Below are 16,026 nucleotides of genomic sequence, written 5' to 3'. Positions count from 1 at the left end.
TCACTTGATCTACTCTGTCAAATTTAGTAGTTGTTATTATTATTATTGTCAGATGATAAGTTTTATGGACAATATTTTTTGTTTTTGTCTTTATATATGTCCAGAAGAGAAGAACAAAAGAAAAAGGAAACCTAATGATACACATTGAGACAAACAGATTAGGAACAAATATCTTTTTGAGGTTGTGAAGTAGCCGCATTTTATTTTCCAGCTAAGATGCTTCCTTTGAACGTTTGAATTAGTTAGCTTTCTGTCCGAGTCAACTTTCATCATTCACGTTCCCACATCATCCAATTGAATGCAGTATCTCTGTCTTGCTTTGCCAGTTTCAATTTTGACAAGTATCCATGAATTTAAAAACATAGTATCTTTCATTTGGATACTCCTACGAAGACATTTTCATCTGAAAGTGGTACTGTAAACTATTAGATCGTTCTATCAAATATATTCAATCAAACATGTTAAACCATCTAACCATTTACAATACTATGTTCACATGAAGACGTTTTTATGATTCATGAAAGAAGCCACCATCATTTCTAAATTCTACAATGCAAAGATTGTACAATCTTTCTCAGATAAATACTGCATCAATTCAACACTGCTAATCTAAGAATTATAATTATAATATTGATTTGTATGTGCTGATACAGATCAAATATTGAAAGAATAACGTTTTTTTAACATTTTACAATGATGAGTAACAGTCTAATACCGTTTTGTCTTTAGTTTAATTACCATTAATAATTCTGTGCTAAAATGGAACTGGCAACTATAGTGTAACCAAGATTCTGTGCTAAATAACTGATTTGTCTAAAACTATTAAATTATCCACTATCCAAAACAGGTAATAACAACCGATATTTTGTATCAACTTCTATTTCCTCTATCATATATACCTTTTTAAGAATCTTATTTCAAGAATTAAGAATCCCTAAATTGTTATCCTTAAACCATATCTATGGACCCTATATCAGTAAACATGCAATAGATTTTCAAAATGTGTAGTCTATGAGATACATACAAATTAGTAAAGAAAATAACAGCAAAATGTTATTGATCTAAGCATAAAACATTTATCATATCTTCATGCATGGTGCAATCAAATGTTTCACCACAACAAAATAACAAAGATCAAAACGTATTCATACTCAAAAAAAAAAAAAAAAAAAGCATCATCTCAATATCCATGTTCTTAACACTTCATTTTATACAAGCAACATCCTTAATTTTACAACAGGGAAAATATACTTCAATACCTTTATGTCTTACTAATACCTCCATACCTTTTTTTTTCTTAATTTCTTACAATCAACCCTGCATCAGTTCTTAGGAATATGAAAACTAAAAACTTCAGAAAACCAAACATTTTCTCTATCATACATATATTTATATATATAGAGCTAGATTTTTATATAAAATCTCTCTAAGATGGGTAGAAGGCACAAAATTTCTACATACAAAAAACCTCCAACACTAATAATCAAGAGGCTGTTGCATTGTCACAACCAAGGGACTTGTGACAGTGTGTTTGCCATCAGACCAAACTATGGAACCACTCTTTATACTTGAGCCTCCAGGAGAAAGCTTCACTGCTCTAGCTTGCACCCTAACAAGGAAGTTCAGCTTCTGACCCACCCTCCTGAAGGACAGGGTCTGAGGCTCCACTGTAACCTTCATCCCGACCGGTGGCTTAATGGTGACCTTGTAGACTGAGTTCGCCTCGCCGACATTGGTCACGGATCTAATGAAGTGCGTGGACATTTTCTTCTTGCCATATTGCTGGAACACTGCTGACATTGAAGCATAGTTCAAGTTCCCGGCGTGTCCGGCTTTCTTCGCACCGCTGCAATCTGCTTTCTTCCTTGTGATCACTTGGATAGTGTCAGTGGTGTAATTTGAATTGCACAAGAAGTTCACATAATCGGAATCCGAAATGTCATAGACCAAACCAGGGTCAATGGCCTTCTCAGGATGAACATGGCCAGCACCATAATCAAACACTGAGGAAACATTCCCAGTGGACTCATCCAACATGGCATGACCCCTATTGTCCACAACATAAGCAGTGGTCATCAATGCAGACCTAATAGCAGCCGGACTCCAATCCGGATGCGCAGCTTTCAACAATGCTGCCAATCCAGAAACATGAGGACAAGCCATCGAGGTTCCAGAGAGTATATTAAACTCGGTTTTGCGCTTATCCGATGGGACGCCAGAGGGGCCAACCCGATCCGGCCACGCAGCAAGGATGTTCAACCCAGGGGCAATCACATCAGGCTTCAAAATCTCTGTTGATACGGGGTTAGGCCCTCTAGCTGAGAATGATGCCACTACAGGTGCTGGCCTAACACCAAGCCTAGTACCTTTGAACATAATAGTTGCAGTTGGTGGCGAAGTGTGATTGGACTTCGCCGCAGTTGCAATGTACCTCCTGATCTCATCGCCTCCGATCGCTCCAACGGCCGTAGCAGGGAGTACATGGCAATCAGCCACCAAACCTTCACCATCAAATATCCCATTGGCCAAAATCATGCCAATTCCGCCGGATTTCTTCACAACATCACCCTTAGCAGCTCTAGAACTAATCCCTCTATCACAAACAACAATTTTCCCCTTCACTAACTTGGGATCCAAGGAACCTTCCAAACAAAGTGAAGCCGAATAACCATCACCACCACCGGTACTTCCACCGCCACTTAATTCGGATCCAGCATACACAACCGGGTACATCCGACCCGGAATTAAACCCGGACCACCATAAAGACTAGCACCAGCTATAACCCTACCATTTCCAAGCTTCACATGAGCGGGGAAATCCCGGTCAATTGTTCCGGCACCAACAGTTGTCACCCAGGGGGCGACATTTGTAACGGTGAGGCCACCGGGACCGCCGTTTCCGGCGGAAGCCGAGACAAAAACACCAGCTGATGCGGCGCCGTACGCTCCAATGGCAATGACATCGAGGTGGTACGGCACCACGACGCCACCGACGCTGAGCGACGCTACATCGACGCCGTCCGAGACGGCGGCGTCGAAGGCGGCGAGGATGTCGGAGTCATAGCATCCGCCGGTCCAGCACACCTTATAAACCGCGAGCCTGGCTTTCGGAGCCATGCCGGCGGCGACACCAGCCGCGTAACCGAGAGTCGAAGCTGGAGAAACGTACCTTCCGGCGGCGATTGACGCCGTGTGCGTGCCGTGGCCATCTGAGTCCCTCGGCGACCGGTACTCCGATGTCTCGTTCATCTTCCCGTTGGTAGCCTCGTATCCGGCGGAAAAAAACCTTGCGCCGATGAGTTTCCGGTTGCATGAGGTTGCCGGAAAATCTTTTCCAGCAACACAGCGTCCTTTCCATTTGGCGGGAACGGGACCTAGGTCGCGGTCGTTGAAGCTCTGCCTCTCCGGCCAGATTCCGGTGTCGATAACTCCTATGACGAGATCAGAGCCGAAATCGGTGTCCCGGAGCAAGCCGGTCTTAGCGGCGGTTTGAAGGCCGAGAAAATGAGGAGAGCGCGTGGTGTGCACGTGACGAACTTGTTCAGGGATGAGTGCTGTCACGTGAGGGAGTGTCTGGAGCTTCTTTGCTTCTGAAGGTGAGAGTCTTGTTGAGAAGCCGTGGAAAACGGTGTCGTATGTGTGGAGAATGGGGTTATTGTTGTTAAGGGCGTGTTTGGATGTTGTTCCATTTGTAGTTTTGGTTGAGAGTAGTGAAGAGAGTGTGGATTGGTACCAGTGAGTGTGGGTTGGGAAAAGGGAAGGCTTCAGGTTGTGGTTGACTTGGACTATGAATGTTGTTCTCTTTTCTTCTTCAAAAGAAGAACAACAACACAGAAGTGTGGCAATGAAGATAGTAAGGAAGAGGAAAATGGGAGGGTTTGCCATTGTTAGGTGAAGTGAAGACTGAAGAGTGAAGAGTGAAGGGGACTTGGATATAAAGAGGAGTTAGATTTGTTTCTCAATGGAAGGGAAGTGTTTATTGGGAGAAGACCCACATTACTAATCTATTATTACTTTACTTATTACTACTAAGCAGTAGTAGGAGGGTGAGGTGGAGTTTTGAGCATAGGGTATAGTGTCCTAGTGCATTTTAATAAATAAAGTGCCATATGAAAGTTAATTTGTAAGTAATAAAAGAAGCTATTGTATAACTATTAATGGGAAAATGTAATATCTACCACTTGTACATGACATAAAATACAAGAGAGAAAAAAGGGGGTGAAGGAAGGAAGGAATGGTGTGTGGATAGTGAGTTGGAATTATGGTAGCTAAGAAATACATGAAGCAGTGATAGAGGATTTGAGAGTGGGCATGGTGTCTTGTTGTGGGTCTGCAATGTGCATGGAGGACAGACACTGTAGTGGACACAGCATGGCACCTGTCATGTCATAAAAAACTAAGGCCAACACAGAGAAAAATGTCCCATGGGAAAAGAAAACTACCACTGCCTGGCTACATCTAATTCTAACACATCCCCTATGCATGCATTATGTATAGAAAAAAAAAATACATATATTTAGTAAAATGTGATTTTTTACTTTATATTCTTTAGGTAAGATAAAAGAAAAAATATATAAAAAATATTAAACAATAAAAAATTACACTTTACTAAATAATTAAAAAAATTGAGAGGATATACTTTCAATGAATAATTTAGTAAAAAATATTTATTTCTAATTTTTTTGCTAAAAATATAAGAATATATTTTATTATAAATAAATAAACTTTAATTAAGCTTTTATTTTTATAAGGTCTTTATTTTTTTATTTTGGTCTTTATATAATTTTTTTTCAAATTTTAATTTAGGACTTGTTTGGGTGAATTTTTAAAATTTTTTTTAAATTATCTTTTTTCAAAAGATCTTATAAAAAAAATAAAAGTAATTTTATATTTGGATATCTCATACAAAAATATCTTTTTATTTATCAATTATGTTTGGATATAACCATATAAAAGTAATTTTTTTATTTATTACGTGAAAAACATATTTTTAAAAAAATATATAAATTGTAACTTCTCAAAAAAGATGTTTTTTTCTAGTGTTTTTATTTTTACTGCTAAAAATTTATCGAATACACTAAAAATTAAAAAAAAAAATTATTAAAAAAATATTTTTTTATCAACTTAACAACGTCTAAACAAGTATTTAATAAAATTTAAAAAATTTATATTTCATTTTTTATTGTTAATTTGTCCTATATTAACGTGGCAAAACTTGACCAATCAATATTTAACTTCCACATTAGTATTTAATAAAATAAATTAACAGTAGAAACTATAATGATAAGACTTTTAAAATTGTTTTTAAACTAAAACTTAAAAGCAAATATTTATAAAAACAAAAAACTTAATTAAGTAAACTAATTTCATCTCATTAAAATTTTCATTTGTACGAATATTTTAAAAGACAATTTACTTTAATTTGCCAAAGTCCAAAAACATGGAAAAGATAAAAGGTGTTTGTTGTGGGCAAAAATATTAAATTATTAATTACTGCCTCAGAGCTAAATAATAAACTAAGTCATTATGAAGGACCAACCCATCTGATTCTGTAGAACCTGTTTTAATAAATTTTTGTTTGGAAGGAAAACATCAATGCCCCAATAAAAGCGTAGGCCCATAATTGGGTCCATGATGACGTCAGCTAACTCTAGCGGGTACCCACGGCCCACAACTCTGTCAGATGTCAAATTCGTTACCTTACACACAGGCTTAGACTTTACTGAGTCCAAATTATATTGTTTTAAAATTTAAATAATTTATTCTGTAACCAAAAATAAATAATTTATTCAAGTCTCAACATTGAGTTATCTTAGGGTTAATTAACTATGGGAAAATTTTATTTCCTCTGTAGAATTAATTATTTTTCATATTTTAATGTGTGTGTATAGATACAAATTGAGTAGTTACTGAAGTCTGTAAAATCCAGTGCCTATTCCTACATATGGTAATGGACCCATGATGTATGATGTATCAAATAAAAAGAACACTAGGACTACCAAAATATCCTAATGTACGTGTATTTGCAAGTTCTTGTGTTGATTTTGTTGTCCCATAAATAAATCATTCACTTATAAATAGCTAGTCACATGGGTGTATTGGTTTATTTGAAAGACAAATTGATTACCTCCCTAATATTTAACCTTTTGCTATATGGTATGTGAAGAAACCAATGTAAATTAAAAACCTTGAATAAAGATTTCTTTTAGGCAAAATTAAAAAAAAAAAATTATAAGGCACTCGTCTGCTTAAATAAATATTGGGGATTCGAATTTCGCCTTGTACATGCAGCAACCTATTAGTTAACGGCAGACTTTTAAATGGAGCTCAGATCCGTGACGCTTTGACATGTTGGGTTGGAGGATACCATGAAAAAAAAAACTAAAATTAAGATTAATTTTTCTATATTTTTACAATTTTTTATTTTTTAAATAAAAAAATATTACTTTAATTTTAGTAATATTTTTAAATATTATTAAAATTGTATAATCATGGTAATCACTATAATAATAGTCACCTTAGCATTAACCAATTATAACACTACTCCATACAGTCCATAGTCTAGAATGCATAAAAATAATCATTCTTGTGACAAAATTTTCACCTACCCACCCACTTACATTATATGGAAAATTTACATTTATATATATACGAGTAATATTATATGACCAATAAATATTAATATTTTTAGTCAGTATTTGACTAATAATAATTTATATTTATTTATAAAGATTTTTATATATAAAAAATATATATTTTGTACATATATTTATTATAATTTATATACATAAATCAATATAGTTTATATTCGTATATTTTAAAATTTATACATATGAATTAATAAAATTTATTTATTAAAAATAATTTAATCAAATAATAACCAAAATACTAAAAATTGCTTACTCCCGAAAATTACTCTTTGTATATCCATCAATCTAGCTGTTGTTCCAAAGTAAGTAAGTAACAAAGTCAATATAGAAGAGGTTAAAAAGAAGATTAAGAAAAGAAAGATGAATTAGGTAAATCCCAATTTAAAAAAAAAAGGTAGAGCTTGGCAATTCGCATGCATTATGCATGGGGCCTGCTTAGGACGACATTGTAGCTCAGCAAATGTCATCATTCAACGTTTTTGAAGTGAAACTAAGAAAAGGAGAGAGAGAGTGTGGGGTCTCACTTCATTTGTCTCCATGCCCGTCATAAGTGGGAAGAAAATTATTGAGTTATTTTACTAATAAATTATTTAATTAAATTTTATTTATTTTAAAATTTTTAAAATAACTATCATCAAATAGATTGTTTTACTTTAAAGGAAGTAATTTGGTTTATAATATTTTTCAAAAAATTATTTATTAAATATGTATATTAAAATTTTTTAATAAAAACAATGAAAGGACTAACTTATTTATTTAGGAGTAATTCTGAAGAATTTTTAGAATAATAAAAATTTATTAAGAACTAAAATTTCAATCTAAAATTGCTGATGAGAATTAATTTGAGTGTTTACCTAAAAAAATATTTACCCATGTAAAAAATTCAATGTAATAGATATTTAATCTCTTAAAAAATAAGTCTCAAAATTATATAATAGGAGGTTTGTAAATTTTTGTCAACTAAGACTGAATTGAACAATTAGTCAAATGTTTAATAATATAATATAAATATATTAGGAGCTATAAAGAATGGGTTAGTTTTGTTCCATCTGATGGTAATGCCGGAGATAATTACAGTTTTTTGTTTAGTGTTTGTATAGTAATTCTGAATTTTTTAAATGCTCCACCTTATTGTGTTGAGTTTTTTATTTAAAAAAATATAATATAAATATATGTGGCTGATTTTTTATTTATCATCTATTTATATTTTATTATTATAAGATAAAATAATTTATATTTATTCTAATATATCATATGATAAATAAAATAATAAGTACATCATTCTATTAATGTTCATAAGACAAAAACTAATTGAATGTAAATAACATAATCATCATCTTTCTTGAATTGAGCTAGTTGATGGTGACCCCTCTTGGCTAGTTGTTGTTCCTCTTTAATCTTATATATAAATCTTGATGATCTTAACTAAAATCTTTGCCTTTGGTGGGTGGGTGGGGGTCCTTCAATAAAACAAGGTACTTTTTTTTTCTTCCTCTCTATATTATTTTTCCCACCCCATGAATTTGAAACACTTGTAAAGTGGCAAATCCAAGTTCAATTTACTTTTGCCTATTAGAGTGAAAGGAAGAATTTGGAATAAGTTATTATATCATTCTCTTTGCTGTAAAATGGTTAATCATCAATGGACAAAATAAAGGAAAAGGCCAAAATATGTTACTAGAGATAAGGGAGTGACCCATCTCTAATAACAAGAGAGAAAGAAAAAGATTTTAATTTTTAAATCTAAAGTGTGTAGAGTATAATTGCATTGGATGGAGGCCCCATAACAATGTCCAAGGATGGATGTAACTAAAGAGAAAAAAGAAAAAAGAAAAAAGAAAAAAGAAAGAAAGAAAGGAAGAAAGAAATTGCTAAAAAGATACAAAAGATTGGTAGTTAAATTGGAGTAAACATGTGGAGTTTGCAATATTAGTGCAGGTGCAATTATTAGGAATCTTGTAACTATATGATGAATATTGATTATAGAACAAAAGGAAGCCTTTACTTTTAGGCCATTTCAGTATTTCACCGAGTTTGAATTTTTTTTTTTTTTTTTGGCACCACTAACAAGTTTAAATTTTAAATAAGAGTTTTATCAATAAAAAAATAATTATGTTATATTTATACTAAAAATCAGTTATTGTATATAAATATGTATTTAATATTTTGTTATGCTATATATATTTGAGTATTTTTTGTGACTGATTATTTAGTTAAAAAATATGTCAATTAATACGTATAAATATATATAAATACACGATAACTAATTTTTTGTGTATACGTAATTTTTATATAAAAAAATTAATGATATTTATTGAAATTTTTAATATAGTAACTTTTAAAATTTTGAATATATTAATCATATATTAAGATCACAGTTTCCATATTTGTTTCTTTCACAACAACTTACTATTTTAAAAATTTTAATAGATGATCTTTTAAAATATTTGGATAAAACCTTGGGATCTTAATGAGAAAACATTTCCCATTTAGCTCAAGGCATGTAGATTTTACACATATATATCTCAAATTGGTTATGTTATGTGTACACTAAAATTAGCCACCAAAGTTAGTGATTAATATAAAATATATGTTGGAATATAAATACATATTGAAAATAAATTACATATTGATGACTGATTTTAGTGTACAAATAACATTTTTCGTTCTCTAATATATGAAGCTTTAAATAATAATTAAAGTTTTGTAAACTCATATTTTTTTCCATCATACAATTATTATCTTTGCTAGTATGAAAAAATATTTTATTAAAACTTGAAGTTGAATTGAAGGAGTTTTTAGTTAATCAAAATTTCCTTGTTATCAATTATAAAAAATTATTTAATAAAAATAAGTTTTAGAACAATATACTAGCTATGAAAAACTCAAATTAAACTCAATCATATTTCGTCTAAACCTTATTAAGATTTTTGTTAAATTTAATGACAATCTGATTAGATTGGAAAACGATTTATAATTTACAATAAAAAATTGATCCTTCTTACATTTTCTATATTGTTTCTCTTCACTCTCTTGTCTCTTCCTTCAATTATTGCCCTCTAATTTAGTACTAATTAGTAATTTGTAATTACTCGTTCCAATCAACCCCCTATCCTCGAAATTGATCATAGCAAAAGTCATAGGCTCACAAAAAGGTGAGTTAGACACACAGACAAATATTTATGTCTAAACCAACTTTTTCTGTCGCATTCAAATTGTTTATATATGTTGATTCAATTTTATGTTTGTCTCAGGAATTAAAAACAATAATGTCCCACACATGACACGATTATACATAAGGCATACGTGTTTTAAGTTTTAACTTTATAGTTTATAGTTCCCTCATTATTTTTTATTCAAATTCAAAGGTGCACGTAATTATTAATAATTACTACTTCTTCAATCTACTTATTTATAACCATCTTTTTAGTGATGCTTTGATGGAAATATATTCTGATTGATATATCAATAAGATTGAAATATGTTAATTGATTCTGTTTTATAGATATAGTAATTAATTGAACAATGATAAATTTTTAAATGAAACTTAAATTTGTTGCAGATTAATTCTTAACTACCTGCTGTATTTAATTTAAAAAAAATATAATATTGTTATTGTGCAAAAAAAGAAAAACAAATTTACAAAACATTTTTTTTAAATTACACTCAAAGTATATTATGTTATTTATGTTGGATATGTAATTCTATATCGATAAAGTATTTACAGAATTGAAAATAGGTTTTAATTTGCTTGCTAACCAGGGCTATAAATATAATTTTTTTTATGTATCTAATATCATAAAAAAAATTAACTGAAAAATAAAACTTATTGCTCACCAACAACCCTGACCGACACACTCAAAAAGTCTATTTTGTTTGCGTATATATTTAAAAGCATATAAATCGTACAGTGTCGCATATTTATTTATAAAAGTGTTTGATAATTAAAAAAATTAGTTAAAAATAGTTAAAGATTTAATATTTATTAATTATTATAATTAATAAATATTAAATAAGATAAATATAAATTTATTTTTATTTTTCTAACATTACCGATTTATTTAAATGTTACTACATATACATGTCTTTACCTTTTTCTTTTCTATATATTTAATTTTGGTCAGCATATCTCTGCCTTTTGAAAACACACCAGCTAAGAGTCAATGGTAAGAGGATCTGACGACTTTAATACAACAAAGAAACCAATCAATTGTGATTGAAAGGCAGGTAGTATTCATGGATTAATATGGGCCACAATCACATTAAAGAGGAGTCAACAACACATATGATATATTAAGGGCCATCTTTAATTATTTTTAAATTAATTCACCCATGTTAGAACCTTCTTCAATCACTTGCATTTTGATTTTGTTAATTGTTGGTATTATTTATTTACTTATTATCAATCTTAATTTGACCCCATCTTCCCCAAAAGATATTCTAATTTATTTATAATTTGGTTTAATAATTTTTTTTAAAGAGTTGCTTGTCTTTTTTAAAAACGCATCTTATTTTGTCTTTGATAAATAAAAAATTTATATATTTATACTTGCAACTTTTAAAAACAATGATCTTTTTAAAAAATATTTAAGGAAGAATTTTTTAAAGTTATCTTATACTTATCAAAATTAAAAAATTTAATATAATCTCATATATTAATTAATATTAAAATTTAATTCTTATATTAATGTTTATTATAATATTTTTAAATTTTAAAAATTATTTTATTAAATATAATTATTGTATATACTTATTAAAAATTATTTTTAATTTAATTTATCAAACTCAGATAATACTATAATTTAAAAAAAATTAACTTTTAAAAATTAATTTTTATAAACTAATTTTAAAAAATAAAATTTTTACCAAACTAAATCTTAACTTCTTGTTATCCTTGATGAATTAGAGAAAATCATAAGAGTCTCAATAACCAAGCTACACTACAACAAAACAGTATTTTGGCGACGGTATTTTTTAATGCTTGGTGACGGTTTTAACTGTCACTAAATGGTTTTGCGACGGTTAAAGAAAGCGTCACAGATTTGAGCGTCGCCAGCTGATATAGTGACGGTTTTGGACCACCGTTGGTAAGGAGTGTCGCTAAATTATTTGTGACGGTTTTTAAAATATAAAACCGTCACTAATTTGTAACACTTATAAAGGTGTTTTTTTGTACTGTATTTCGCGACGTTTTGAAGCTGTCGTTAAATTACTAAATTCTGTGACAGTTTTTTCTCATATTTCATGACTATTTTAAACTGTCACTAAGTTACTAGTTCTTATGACATTTTTTAGACATATTTAGTGACTATTCAAACCGTCACAATATTTTTAGTGACAGTTTTTAGATTTAAAACCGTTACTAAATTACTTATTCCTGTGACAGTTTTTCCTGTATTTAGTGAACTCTCCAACATCAAAGATTTCTATTATCAAAAGTTGAATTCTCCAAAAATGACATTGTATTTCAACAAATTCAAATTCAATCCCACAAGTTTTACAAAAATAACAATGTAGGCTAATTTTTTTTCCACCCATTTTATGGAGTGGAAGGGCCCAAAATAAAAGAGAAGAAAAAAGCTCATATATACTACTAAACATTAAATGCATATAGCATAGTGAAGGGGTACGAAGGAATGACAATAACATTTAGGAAGCATATTGTTAAATGCTGCTAATTTCTTTCTTAATCAAGGTGTCATCTGAAAATTCTCCATGTAGCAGCTGGTTTAATGGGTCTTCTTCTTCGATGTTATCTTCATTGTAGCACTTGTTGCCCAAAAAGCTGGGTTGATTCGTCGAAGATAACAGCCTAGCCCACATTCTATCAGTTACTACTACATGATTCCGGTTCTCATTGATTCTCTGCATAAAAATGAACCCAACAAAGAGTTAGGCCAAAGATTTCCACAACTTTTGCTACCAAAAAATGTTTACTATTTACTCTCTGCTATTACTGCTATTATTTCTTCCTGAATAGAAGTTACTTTCTAAATGTGCTTTATTTTTTGGTTAGAACGAGAGAACAAATGCAATGTTCAATCATGAACTTACATAGAAGGGTATATAACTTTGTCTTACATTGACAAGTCCACTTGTATGGCCAGTGTAATCTGCCATTGCTCCATGAACAATACTTTGAGCGAGAAATGTCCAGTACACATTATCAGAAGCATTGCTTAGAATGGCTCGAATCTCTTCTTAGAATGGCTCGAATCATGTAAGTTGGATCTGTAAAACAGAAAAGGGAAGGCAGGTTATTTTATGCAGAAGATACAAGAAATTCGAAAGCAATTAGTGAAAAGCAAACCCACCCCCCTTTTCCTCCTCATCCCCAACAAAAAATAAAAAAGGAACTAGAAATGGAACCAGGTATCCAGCTGACCAAAATTCTTCCCTAAACCAATAAACAAATCACTATACAAAACCTAAGCATATGTTTTAATGAGGAATGAAATGTGACATCCTACATTTACATAATAAAAACCATTGTTTGGATTCTGACAAAAGGAAAATAAACAGAAATACCAATCTCCGATCACAACAATAAACAAAGTTTGAAGGTAAAAGTTTGAAGCTTCAGATAAAATTGAAAGAGGGAACATAGTTTTAGTTAAAATTATATTATATTATTTTATTTTATAAGTTATATTAAATTTGAGTTCTGCACCAAGAACGTGGCATACAAGTAAGATTTTGATGATTATGATATCTTGTTTGAAAGGAACAGCAATAAGCCAATAACTATCAGATCACATCTTCTAAAAATCTGCTAAAGCTTATTCTAAGAATAAAACATCTATAAGCTCCTTCGTGATATCGTCCCCTCTCTAATTTGTCATTTTATTATCTATCTATCCATATGGCTGCTACTTCTGCTACAGAAAACAGAACACTTGAGGGTATATATATATATATATATATATATATATATACAAACTTTTTATTTAGTGAGATTACCAAAACAGGTCTGGATTAGTTAGGGTTTTGGAAAATAGAAATGGTTATCAGAAATAGAAAATAAGTAGAAAAAGAAGCAAATGAACAAATTGTTATGTTTCTTATTACTGGACACTTAAATTTTAGTAATGCTAAAAAAATTATATAAATAAGTGTCACCATTTTATTTAATAACGACTGTTTAAATAAAGGTCATAAAACAAGTGTAGCTATTCATCTAATTTGGTGTAGTGCTAAGTAATATAAGCTCAATTTTACAAAACAACAAACGTCCTAATTATTTAAGTCATTCTTATTATAGGCGCCATTCTAAAGTGGTAAGGATACCTGGGAATTTAATTTAAACAAAGTTGTAAATTATTTTTTTTTTTGTAATTAACAAAGTTATAATTTTAATAAAATTTAACTCAGATGTGTTCTAAAAATATAAATTAAGATTACCGATAAAAAAAAGTTATTATAAAAAAATGTTCTGCGTGTATATAGATCGGGTGGTTACCATTTTTTTTTTCTTTTGGTCCTTTTCAAGCGAAGATAGACTTTTATTTCATTGATAAAAATAAGAGAGGGTTGGTCCACATTCGGACTACACAGAGAGGTAAAAAAAAAAAAAAAAGAAGGAGATCATTTTGATAAAAATACTAAAAATATCTTTTTTTTTAAATGTTTATATGTATTATGATATTATTAGACATCTTTATTAAATTAGTTAATAATTTATTTTTTAATAAATCAGAACAAAATCGATTTATTATAGCAACAATAATAAACATAATTGTCCGTACTATAATTATTAAATCCAATTTGATCCGACCAATTTACATAATCTAAATCGAATCATGTTTAAATTTTTTGATAAAAAGATAAATATATTTCTGATTTTTGTTTTTTAAAAAACAAAAAGAAAACCATGATCTAGTGGATTATATAAATTAGTCGGTTCGACCGGATCTGATAACAATTAGGTTTATTGTTATTATTATAAAAAAAATCAGTTTTATTCTAGTTTGTTAAGAAATTCAAAAATAATTGGTTCATTAATACGTCCAATAATAATGCGACACATAAATGTCTTTACAAAAAGATGTTTTACGCATCTTTATGGGAGCATCCTCAAAAAAAAGGTTAAATTACACAGTTGGTCCCTATACTTTTGGTAAAATTGTAAATTGGTCTTTACACTTTAAAAGTTTGTAATTGGGTCCTAAAGATAATTAAAATTTGTAATTTAGTCCTCGCCGTTCAAAAAGTGTTTGATTTAACAGAATATTCTCAGAATATTCTCTATTTTGAACATGTGACCTGCACATGTTTGCAATAGGGACCAATTTGCAACTTTAGTGAAAGTATGGGGACCAATCGTGTAATTTAATCATTTGAAAATGACCAAAAACTCCCTAGACTATCTGAATCCACCCTACCCCTCCCCAGCTCTCTCACTCTCATTTTCTCACTTTCCAAAATGGCACCCCAACCCCAACGCTCTCTGTCTCTCACCTCGACTCACCATCGTCGTGCCTCTCGCATCCGTCACCACGCCGAATTCACTAATAAATTGAGTTGCTATTTTTGTGTTGATTTGTTGCTATTTTTTTCTTAGTCATTAAGTTGTTCGCTTTTTGAGCATGCTTGGGATTGGAATTATTCTCTTTCATTTATCGTCGGTGTTCAGTATTGGAATTGGAAGAGAAGAAAAAGTTGTCGGATGAGAGAGGCGAGTTGGAGAAAGGAGGCGAGACCCGACTCGTGAGCACAAATGCGGTGGATCTGGTGTAGCAACGGTGAACCAAGGTGAGAGATAGAGACAGGTGGAGTTCGGGTGTCGTTTTAGAAAGTGAGAAAGTGAGAGTGAGAGAGTTGGGGAGGTACGGGGTAGGTTCAGATAGCCTAGGAGATTTTTGATCACTTCAAATGATTAAATTACACAGTTGATCTTCATACTTTCACTAAAATTGCAAATTGGTCTCTGTTGTCAAACATGTGCAGGTCACATGTTTAAAATAGAGAATATTCTGAAAATATTCTGTTAAATCAAACACTTTTTGAACGGCGGAGACTAAATTGCAAATTTTAATTCTCTTTAGAGATCTAATTATAAACTTTTAAAGTATAGAAATTAATTTATAATTTTATTAAAAATGTAGGGACCAAATGTGTAATTTAATAAAAAAAAAAAAAGAGGTGATGTTTCCCCAAATACACGAATACATAGCTTCAAAGAAGAGAAAGAATTCTTGATTAAGAAGAAGAAGAAGCATGGGTGCCAGATATATTACATGGTGGTTACTTATTACATGACTAGATTTTGACTATATATTTGTTACTCTTTTATGTGAATAGATTTGATAAAGACAATTTATTATCCTAATTGATCAAATTTTTTATAATATAATATTTAAAGTAATTATCCAAGTCA

The 16,026-nt window shown here is 30.6% G+C and overlaps 2 protein-coding genes across 2 annotated transcripts; both read right to left on the bottom strand.

Moving 5' to 3' along the window:
* Nucleotides 1–1,190: 1,190 nt before the first annotated feature.
* Nucleotides 1,191–3,920, bottom strand: LOC130961486 (subtilisin-like protease SBT1.5). The gene has a single exon (XM_057887417.1). It carries the CDS (start codon nucleotides 3,883–3,885, stop codon nucleotides 1,477–1,479), a length of 2,409 nt encoding a protein of 802 aa, XP_057743400.1. The 5' UTR covers nucleotides 3,886–3,920; the 3' UTR covers nucleotides 1,191–1,476.
* An 8,376-nt stretch (nucleotides 3,921–12,296) lies between these two features.
* Nucleotides 12,297–12,808, bottom strand: LOC130960679 (ATP-dependent 6-phosphofructokinase 7-like). The gene is made up of 2 exons (XM_057886128.1): nucleotides 12,732–12,808; nucleotides 12,297–12,515 (listed from the first exon to the last, which is right to left on the bottom strand). The coding sequence occupies exons 1-2, from the start codon at nucleotides 12,768–12,770 to the stop codon at nucleotides 12,315–12,317; spliced, it is 240 nt and encodes a 79-aa protein (XP_057742111.1). The 5' UTR covers nucleotides 12,771–12,808; the 3' UTR covers nucleotides 12,297–12,314.
* Between the last annotated feature and the right edge of the window lie 3,218 nt (nucleotides 12,809–16,026).

The sequence above is a fragment of the Arachis stenosperma genome, chromosome 2, assembly GCF_014773155.1.
Source record: "Arachis stenosperma cultivar V10309 chromosome 2, arast.V10309.gnm1.PFL2, whole genome shotgun sequence".
NCBI classification, from domain to species: domain Eukaryota; kingdom Viridiplantae; phylum Streptophyta; class Magnoliopsida; order Fabales; family Fabaceae; genus Arachis; species Arachis stenosperma.
The sequence above is the reverse complement of the archived record's forward strand: the minus strand, read 5'-3'. Positions and strand labels throughout refer to the sequence as shown.